Source organism: Tupaia chinensis, unplaced genomic scaffold (assembly GCF_000334495.1).
Source record: "Tupaia chinensis unplaced genomic scaffold, TupChi_1.0 Scaffold000201_1, whole genome shotgun sequence".
Classification (NCBI taxonomy): domain Eukaryota; kingdom Metazoa; phylum Chordata; class Mammalia; order Scandentia; family Tupaiidae; genus Tupaia; species Tupaia belangeri.
In genome coordinates, this window is record NW_006159676.1 from 3,251,890 (window position 1) to 3,262,329 (window position 10,440).

A 10,440-nucleotide genomic window follows, 5' to 3' on the forward strand; every position below is an offset into this window, starting at 1 on the left:
GCCGAGGACACCGGTTCCCTCATGGAAGAGGAACCGTTCGTGGTGGGCTGCTGGTGCCACCGCATCTGGTGCAGCGGTTGGGGTCCAAGCAGTTTTTATTTTTATTATTGGAGAAAGAGAGATTTTTTGCTATAGGGTGTGCGTGCTCACCAGAGAGACAGAGAGCAAGAAATCACTCCCCGAGCCATGCCGAAATCCCTTTTCCTCCACTCTCTCCAGATTGGGGCACGCACACACATCATGCACCTGGCGTGAGTTACTTTTTTAAAAAAAAATCATTTTCTTTTTTTTTTTTTTTTTTTAAGAACTATGTTTATTCAACTTTATTTTTTATTTTTTTGGAGAGGTTTTTGCTATAGAGCACGTGCGCTCGCAAGAGAGACAGAGAGACAGAAAGCGAGAAAGCACCCCCCCAGGGGGGATGGCCACGCCGCAATCCCTTCTCCTCCATTCTCCTCTCGGGATCTTGGGCACGCACGCACACGTGCCCGGCGTGAGTTTAAGCCACCGGGTCCGGGACTCGAACCGCAGTCGGCTACATGGGAGTCCAGCGACATAGCCATTATGTTAACTGCTGGTCCCAACTTTATTTGTTTATTTTAATTTGACCAGAGAAAGAGAAAGCAAGTCACCAGGTCCAGGACTTGAACCACGGTCAGCCATGTAGGAGTTCAGGGCCCTCAACCACCACGCCACCTGCTGGTCCCGAATCATATTCTTTAACTTACTTACTTACTTTATTAATTTATTTCGTTGAACTTGCTGTAGGGCGCTTGTACTCGCCAGAGACAGAGAGAAAGGGAACAGGAAAAAGCAATCTGCCCGGTCTGGATCTTGAACCGTGCTCAGCCGTGTGAAAGTTCCAGTGCCTGAACCGCCACGCCACCTGTTGACCCCGCCTACTTACTTTTATTAATTATTCCATTTCACTTTATTTACTTATTTTAATTTGACCAGAGTGGGACAGAGTGGGGGCGGGGCAAGAAAACAAACCTCCAGGTCCGGGACTCGAACCGCTGTCGGCCATGTGGGAGTCCAGCACTCCCAACCGCGCATATCTGAATCTTACCCATATCTACGAACTTGGAGGCCACAGCCACGGGTCTCGACCTCTCTCAGCCTCTACCTTCCTACTTGCAGATCGAGATGCTCAGCCCCTTCGAGGCAGCGTCCGAACGCTTCCGGGAGCAGTACAAGACCTTCGCCACGGCCTTGGACACCACCAGACATGAGCTGCCCGTGAAGTCCATCCACCTGGAGGGCGACGGGCAGCAGGCGCTGGGTAGGACACAGGAGGGCTCAGCTGCGCTGAGATGCCAGCCAGGCTTCCACGTCCCAGCCCCATGAGCCTCTGAGACCACAGTGACCAGTGGCCTCCCTCCCCATCCCTGTGGCAGAAGGTGGGGTGGGAGTGGCCAGGCTCTGGGACCTCCAGGGTCTTGACTTGAGAGCAACTCTCCTGGGATTTGAACTCAGAGCTGTGGGCGTTGCAGTGATCTCAGGGCCCACTGAGACACATTCCTTTTTTTTGTTGTTTTCTTCGTTTTTTAGGGGTTTTTTTTTTTTTTTGGAGAGGGTTTTGCTGTAAGGCACATGCACTTGCCAGAAAGACAGAGAGACAGAAAGCAAGAAATCACCCCCACGGGGGTTGGCCACTTTGCAGTCCCTTCTCCTCCATTCTCCTGTTGGCACGTATGCACACACACTCGGCGTGAGTTTAAGCCACCGGGTCCGGGACTCGAACCATGGTCGACTACATGGGAGTCCAGTGACATAGCCATTACGCTAACTGCTGGTCCTAAGGTTATTTTCAATAGGGCACTTGTGTTCACGGGAGAGCAGGAAAGCAAGAAATCACCCCCCCAGGGGGGATAGCCACGCTGCAATCCCTTCTCCATTCTCTTGGGGTTTTGGGCACGCACGCACACATGACCGGGTTTTATTGTTGTTTTTTGGGGGTGTTTTTTTTTTTTAGAGAATTTTGCTATAGGGTGCACTCTCCAGAAAGACAGTGAGAGAAATCACCTCCCAGGGGGCTCGGCCACACTGCAGTCCCTTCTCCATTCTCCTCTCGGGATTTTGGGCATGCACGCGCATGCGCCTGGCGTGATTTTTCAAGCCGCCATGTCTAGGACTCAAACCACGGTTGACCACGTGAGAGTCCAGGGACATAACCATTATGCCATCTGCTGGTCCCACCATGGAGCATGATTTTCATGCTTCCAGGTCCAGGACTGGAACCATAGTCAGCCATGCGGGAGTCCAACGGTGGGGCGGTCCGCTTATCATCCCCTGAGTCCTGGGCCTCAGCCCACCCAGGCTTGCCCTATAAACAACAATGAGGTTGTGCGTGGGTCCCTCTTACCACTTCAGTCTCAGCCCTGACAGGTGTTAAAACCATTGTGCTGAGGAACCAGCAGTTGGCGTCATGGCTATGTCGCTGGACTCCCATGTAGTCGACTGCAGTTCAAGTCCCGGACCCGGTGGCTTAAAACTCATGCCGGGGGCGCGTGTGCGTGCGTGCCCAAGATCCCGAGAGGAGAATGGAGGAGAAGGGATTGCGGCGTGGCCGTCCCCCCTGGGGGGGGATTTCTCACTTTCTGTCTCTCTCTGTCTTTCTGGCGAGCGCACGCACCCTATAGCAAAAACCTCCCCTTCAAAAAATAAATAAATAAATGAATTTTTAAAGGTCTCACAGCAGAGAGGGGAAGAATCTACGTTGCTTTGGGGCCCTGGAAAGCCCTCACCAAGGACCCTCCCCTTTTCCCTGTAGACGCACTGCAAGCAGAATTGCAGGCCACACAGCACCTGCTGGGCGAGCTTGGGATTGGAACTTTGGAAGATAACGTGAAGGTGCTACATTTCCTGAGCGAACTGAAGGAGCTGACCTCAAGGAAAGACCAGGAGCTCCGAAGGTATTTCAGAAAATATTTACTTTATTGGGGCCGGTGGTTAAGAGCACTGGAATCCCACATGGCCGACCGTGGTTCGAGTCCCAGACCTGGCAGCTTGCTTTCTTGCTCTCTCTGTCTTTCTCTCTCTTACACTCTGTCCCTCTATGTTCAAATTAAAATAAATAAATAAGTAAAGTTAAATAATTTTTAAAAAAAAGAAAGAAAATGTTTATTTTGTTTATTTTTTGAGAGGGCCGGCAGGTGGTGTGGTCAAAGGTACTGGACTCCCACGTGGCCAACCATGGTTAAAGTCCTGGATTCCTTTCTCACTTTCCCTCTCTCTCTCTGGCCAAACTGGAAAATAATAAAAAATAAAGTTAAAAGAATTCTTTTTATTTATTTTTTATTTTGAGAGGTTTTTGCTATAGGGCACGGGCGCTCACCAGAAAGACAGAGAGACAGAAAGACAGAAAGCGAGAAATCACCCCCTAGGGGGGATGGCCACGCTGCAATCCCTTCTCCATTCTCTCGGGATCTTGGGCACGCACGCACACGCGCCCGGCGTGAGTTTAAGCCACCAGGTCCGGGACGCGAACCGCGGTCGACTACGTGGGAGTCCAGGGACATAGCCATGACGCTAACCGCTGGTTCCCCCAAGCGTGATTTTTAAGCAGCAAGGTCCGGGACTCGAACCACAGAGTCAGCCACGTGGGATCCAGTGCCTGAACCACCACGCCACCCACTTGCCCATGCAATCAAGTGTTCTCAGACAATTCTCGCTTCTGCCGCTCGCCCACCACGCACCCAGTGACCTGTGGATCTGTCTCCCCGTGCTGCGGCCCCACGTCAGGGAAGGGGCTCGGTTTCCTCCAGCCCCCGGCCACAGAAGGTGAAGTCGGCCTGGCTCTCTCCCCACAGGTACGTCGAGGAGGTGCACGAACTTTCCGCCGAGGCCAGCAAAGAGGCAGCCTTGGCCAACCAGGAAGTCTGGGAAGAGGCCCAGGGCCCTGAGACCGCCAGCCGCTGGTACTTCAGCCAGGACGGTGCCTGCGGGGACTCCCAGGGCGGGCACAAGAGCCCACACCCCTCCAGGGGCACGCTTCCTCCGCACAGTCAGGAAGAAAGTCCTTCCTGTACCTGTCGTTCCGGGAGGGACCTGCAGTGACTCCCAGGTGACACTTAGGGCACGTGCACTTTATCGTCTGCTTTAGCCGGGAGCTAGTTTTATAGATTTTATATTTTTTTTCCCAATTGCTAGAGGGCATACGCATACAGTTTTGTTATGCATTTGAAAAATAAACTAGTTTTATCATCAAACCCAGGTTTGTTTGTTATTTTTATTTGTTTTGAGAGGTTTTTGCTACAGGGTGCGTGTGCTCGCCAGAAAGAGAGAGACAGAGAGATAGAAAGCGAGAAATCACGCCCTGGGGGGGATGGCCACACTGCAATCCCTTCTCCATTCTCCTCTCGGGATCTTGGGCACGCACGCACACGCACCTGGCGTGAGTTTAAGCCACCGGGTCCGGGACTCGAACCCCAGTTGACTACATAGTCTGGCAACATAGCTATTACGCTAACTGCTGGTGCCTGTTTTTTATTTTTTAGACGGATTTTTGCTATAGGGCACATGCATTCACTAGAGACAGACAGCAAGAAACCTCCCCTCCCCCAAGAGGTATGGCCACACCACGATCCCTTCTCCTTTATTCTCCTCTTGGGATTTGGGGTACACATACGCACACATCCGGTGTAAGTTTGAATCCGCCAGGACCAGGACTTAACTCACAGCTGGCCATGGGTGAGTCAGGCGTTATCATTACATCATCGGCTGGGGCCCCCCTTTTTTTTTTTTTTTTAAGAATTATTTATTTGATTTCTTGGATTATTATCATTAATTTTAAAGAATTATTCCATTTAACTTTATTGATTTTATTTTAATTTGACCAGAGAGAGAGAAAGCAAGCCACCAGGTCCAGGACTCGAACTGTGGTCTGCCATGTGGGAGTCCAGTGCCCTTTAACCACCATGCCACCTGCCTGCCCTGAGTTATTGCTTTTTTGTTTTTGGGTGGTTTTTTTGGAGAGGTTTTTGCTATAGGGCACTTGCGCTCGCCAGAAAGACAGGGAGAGACAGAGAGAGACAGAAAGCGAGAAATCACCCCCCGAGGGAAATGGCCACACCGCAATCCCTTCTCCATTCTCCTCTCGGGGTCTTGGGCACGTGCACATACGCGTGAGTGTAAGCCACTGGACTCGAACCACGGTCAACTACATGGGAGTCCAACAACATAGCCATTATGCTAACTGCTGGTCCCAGGTTACTGTTATTTTTAAATTTGACCAGAGACAGAGAGAGAGAGAGAGGGAAGGTGAGAAAGCAAGCTGCCAGGTCTGGGACTCAAACTGTGGTCGATCACGTGTCAGTCCAGCGCCTTAACCACCACGCTACCTCCTGGTCCTTTTTTCTTTTCTTTTTTCTGTTTTGCTATAGGATGGATATGCTCACCAGAGGGAGACCAAGAGGGAAAGTGAGAAATCACCCCCCAAGAGGAATCCCCATGCTGCAATCCCTTCTCCACTCTCCTCTTGGGATTTGAGGACATCTGTGGATGCTCCTGACAGACACTGTGCCACCCCCAGTAGAGACAACAAAGATACCTACTGGGCCACACGGGAATCCGAGATTCTGCTCCTGGTCCAACCAAGAGCCTGGAGACTGGAATCTCAGTGTGTGCCCAGGGTCCGAATCCCACGCTGCTCACCCCGGCCAGTCTCAGAGCCAGGAGGGTTGGAGCGAGGGCTCCCTCTAATGGCTGGTTCCCTCTAGCGTCCAACCCAATGGGCTCCAGGCCACTCTTGCTGGGACCTGGGGTGGGTGCTTCCCTTGTGTAAGCCTTGGTACGTCACCTGGACCTGGAAGGTGTCACCTGGACCTGGAAGGTGCCGCCGTCAGTCTCCCAGGGCACCCGAGGCAATTGTTCCGCTGGTCGCTGACGGCTCCATTCACACCTGCCATCATAAACCGCTCAGGGCCAGCAGGTAGCCTGGTGGTTAAGGCACTGGATTCCCACGTGACCGATTCCACTTTTTTGAGTTCTGGACCCAGTAGCTTGAAAACACGCTGTGGAATAGCGGAGTGCAGGAGCCAGCAGATGGCGTGGTGGTTATATCACTGGACGCCCACATGACCAACTGCGGTTCGAGTCCCGGACCCAGCAGATTGAAACACTGGCCGTGTGTACTTGCATGCCCAGAACCCTGAGAGGAGAAGGGATTGTGGCGAGGCCATTACCTCTGGGGGGTGATTTCTCACATTCCCTCTCTCTGGCAAGGGCACGCATCATATGGCAAAAAAAAAAATCTAAAAATAAACAAACACCCCTCGAATGACCTAGGACAAACTCAGGCCGTGCCAGGCACATGGTACGTCTTCAACCTGTTTCCCCGGCACAGTGTAACCCTGAGCTAATGTCTTGCTCTGAGTTTCCTTCGTTTTCTGTCTTCTGGGCTGCGCCGTGTACCCCCAAATGCCATGGGCCGAGGGTGTGACCTCCAGTCACTCTGCATGTGACAGTGTTGGAGGAAGGCCCAGAAAAGACTTGATTAGGTCCTGTGGGAATCCGAGGAAAACTCCATGGGTCTTTGAGGCAGATGTGACCAGAACCTTCCGCCCCAGCCCAGAGGGGGACAGGAATAACACGGGACAGGGCAAGGCGGGCTCTGGGCTGGGGGCCTCATCCTGGGATGAGCTGGACACCAGGACGCTCCAGGCTCGGCCTAATTCACCCTGAGTCTGCAGCGAGGGGCACCCTAGCTCGACTTCAGGGAGGGTCCACCCCGGGATTTCTCACAGTCCCTGCAAATGCTCCTCATGGCTGGGGTCAGGGGTCACTGAGCTGATCCTTCTGCAACCACAAGTCTCCACCATCCCTGAGGGGGGCTTCCGGAACACCCCAGAAGCAGTCACCTCCAATTAGCCACAGAGGCAGGGACGAGGGCTGGGGCCAGAGCAGGGTGCCGGCTTCTTGGCAGGAGACGGGCCTGGCTTGGCAACTGTCACGGCCACGGGCACCTGCCACGTCAGGGAGGAAGGAGGGAGGGGACCCAGGCTCGGATCATGGGGGTGTCTGTTCTGCAGGGCAGTGGGGTCCTGGGAGCTCAAGACATGACCCTTGGTGGTTAAAGTGCTCACAGAGACAGGGTCACCAACAGGGGGCATCTCAGTAAGAGAAGGACAGGGACCAGCAGTTGTTGTAATGGCTACATCACTGGACTCCCATGTAGTCGACCGCAGTTCGAGTCCCAGACCTGGTGGCTTCGAACTCACACCAGACTTGTGGGTGTGCGTGCCCAAGATCCCGAGAGGAGAATGGAGGAGAAAGGACTGCATCATGGCCATGCCCCCTGGGGGGTGATTTCCTGCTTTCTGTCTCTCTGGCAAGCATACGCACCCAACAGCAAAAGAAAAAAACTTTAGGGACCAGCAGGCGGTGGAGTGGTGTGCTTTCTTACCCCACCCCTACCCCTCTCTGTGTCTCTCTGGTCAAATTAAAATAAATGAATGAATAAATAAAATTAAATAAAGTAATCCTTTAAAAAACACTTTAAAAAAATCACTAAAAAATTTTAAACACACTGGGTACGTGTGTGTCTCAAATCCTAGCAGTTGGAGGAGTGGAGAAGGGATTGCGGCATGACTATACCCCGGTAGGAATGCTTTTCCCCTCTTTCTCTGTTGAGTACCCAGGAAATGGAGTTTGAGCAACAGGTGGTTGGATCCCACATGGCCAACTGCACAGTTCAGGTTCCAGACCCTGCAGCTTGAAAAACACGCTGGGGTTTGGGATCAGCAACTGGCGTAATGGCTATGTCGCTGGACTCCCATGTAGTTGACCACGGTTCAAGTCCTGGACCCGGTTGCTTGAACTCACACCTGGTGCGTGTGCGTGCGTGCCCAAGATCCCAAGAGGAGAATGGAGGAGAAGGGATTGTGGTGTGGCCATCCCCCCTGGGGAGGGATTTCTTGCTTTCTGTCTCTCTGCCTCTTTCTGTGTCTCTGGTGAGTGCACGTGCCCTATAGTAAATATCTCTCAAAACAAAATTATTGCATTTAATTGTATTATTATTTTGAACATTTTGACTGGAGAGACACAGATAGATGCAAAGTGAGAAAACAAGGCTCCAGGAGGTCCAAGACTCAAACCACAGCCAGCCATGTGGGAGTCCAACACCTTAACCACCATGCCACCTACTGGTCCCTTGTTGAATCACTTCTTAGACTGTTTTTACCCAGATTGGGCCAAGGGCCCTCCAGTGGACAGCACCCTTCCATGTGGCTGGAGCGGGGGAGCAGAGCAGCCCTGAGGGACCTCTGCCCTGGTCAGGTCAGCAAAGAGGCGACATGGAATAGGGGTTTGCAGAGACAAGGGGAGCCCTCAGAGGTGACTTACCAAGGCTCTCTGTCCCGGTTTAACGTCGCTTCAGCTCACGGTGCAGACCGCCCCCACCCGCCCTGGTTGAGATTCTCCGAGTGGACGCTAGGGGGCAGCAAATCCCCTACTAGCCGCTGTCCGCCACTGCGGAGGACACAGAGCCCGGTGGCCACTCTGCGCTCTGCGGCCGCGGGAGCCATTGCCCCATCGTGCAGCTGCAACGGGGAATGTCTATGCATACTTTAAAAAATATATATTGATGCTCAGAGATTATGTTAGCAGTTTAATTTTTTTTTTTTGGAGTGGTTTTTGCTATAGGGCACGTGCCCTCACCAGGAAGACAGAGAGAGACAGAGAGACAGAAAGAGAGACATCACCGCCCAGGGGGGATGGCCACGCCGCAATCCCTTCTTCTCCATTCTCCTCTCGGGATCTTGGGCACGCACGCACATGCGCCCGGCGTGAGTTCTAAGCCACGGGGTCCAGGACGCGAACCGTGGTTGACTGCGTGGGAGTCCAATGATGTAGCCCTTATGCCATCTGCTGACCCCACATTAAAAAGGTTTTTTTTCTTTTTTTGAGAGAGATCTTTTTGCAGTTAGAAGCCATGCGTTCCAGAGACACAGAAAGCAAGAAATCACCCCCCAGAGGGGATGGCCACGCCACAATCCCTTCTCCTCCATTCTCCTCTCAGGATCTTGGGCACGCACGCACACGCGCCTGGCGTGAGTTTAAGCCACCAGACCCAGGACTCGAACCATAATCAACGATGTTGGAGTCTAGACACGTAACCAATGCTGGTTACCAGCCATCCACTGGTTCCAATATTTTAATATTTGTATACCTTATCACACTTCTTTTGATAGGCTCACTGAAGACAATTGGGATTATTGAAAGAACAGGGCCAGCAGGTAGCATGCTTTTTTTTTTGGAGAGATTTTCACTGTAGGGCGCGTGCGCTCGCCAGACAGACAGAGAGAGACATAGAGACAAAAAGCGAGAAATCACCCCCCAGGGGGGATGGCCACGCCGCAATCCCTTCTCCTCCATTCTCCTCTCGGGATCTTGGGCACGCACGCACACGCGCCCGGCGTGAGTTTTAAGTCACCGCGTCCAGGACACGAACTGCGGTCGACTACGTGGGAGTCCAGCGACATAGCCATTACGCTAACTGCTGGTTCCCAAGCAGGCAGCATGCTTGACCACGAATGGAGTCCTGGACCTGGGCCTTGAAACTTCCGGGTGTGTGTGCACGTGCGTGTGTGTGTGCGCCCAAGATCCTGAGAGAATGGAGGAGACTGGATTGCGGTCTGGCCATCGCCCCTGCGAGGTGATTTCTCACTTGGATTCACTGTCTCTCTGTCTCTAGCAAGTGCACATGCCTTATGGCAAAAACCTAAAAATACTAGAACCCGCAGATGGTGTAATGGTTATGTCACTGGACCCCCAAGGTAGTCGACCATGGTTCAAGACCCTGGACCCACTGACTTAAAAATCTTGCCAGGTGTGTGTGCATGTGTACCCAAAATCTCTCCAAATAAATAAATAAATGAGCAAATGGATAGTAAAATTAAATAAATCACTTTAAAGGTTTTTAATATTACTTTTTTGGAGAGCTTTTTGCTATAGGGTACGTGTGCTTGCCAGACAGACAGAGAGAGACAGAGAGACAGAAAGCGAGAAATCACCCCCCAGGGGGGATGGCCACGCCGCAATCCCTTCTCCTCCATTCTCCTCTCGGGATCTTGGGCACGCACGCACACGCGCCCAGTGTGAGTTTAAGCCACCGGGTTCGGGACTCGAACCGTGGTCGACTACATGGGAGTCCAGCGACATAGCCATACGCTAACTGCTGGTCCCTTAAAAGTTTTTTTAAACCTGAAAAAAAAAATGAATAAATACACTTTTCCAAATTTGTCCCCCTTTCTCTTACTGAGATGTCCCCTGTTGGTGACCCTGTCTCTGTAAGCATTTTAAATTAACCACCAAGGGTCATCTCATGAGCTCCCAGGACCCCACTGCCCTGCAGAACAGACACACCCCCCCATGACCCAAGCCTGGGTCCCCTCCCTCCTTCCTCCCTGACGTGGCAGGTGGCCCTGGGCATGAGTGGCA

The 10,440-nt window shown here is 52.4% G+C and overlaps 1 protein-coding gene across 1 annotated transcript in view; it reads left to right on the top strand.

Annotated features, from left to right (window-relative positions):
• HAUS8 (HAUS augmin like complex subunit 8) overlaps window positions 1-4,184 on the top strand; it is a 16,850-nt gene extending 12,666 nt beyond the window's left edge. Inside the window, exons 9-12 of the mRNA XM_014587302.2 lie at window positions 605-627; window positions 1,120-1,282; window positions 2,774-2,915; window positions 3,813-4,184. Coding sequence (XP_014442788.1) covers window positions 605-627; window positions 1,120-1,282; window positions 2,774-2,915; window positions 3,813-4,059 — 575 coding nt within the window. The 3' untranslated portion in view covers window positions 4,060-4,184. The remainder of the gene's footprint in view (window positions 1-604; window positions 628-1,119; window positions 1,283-2,773; window positions 2,916-3,812) is intronic.
• The last annotated feature ends 6,256 nt before the right edge of the window (window positions 4,185-10,440 follow it).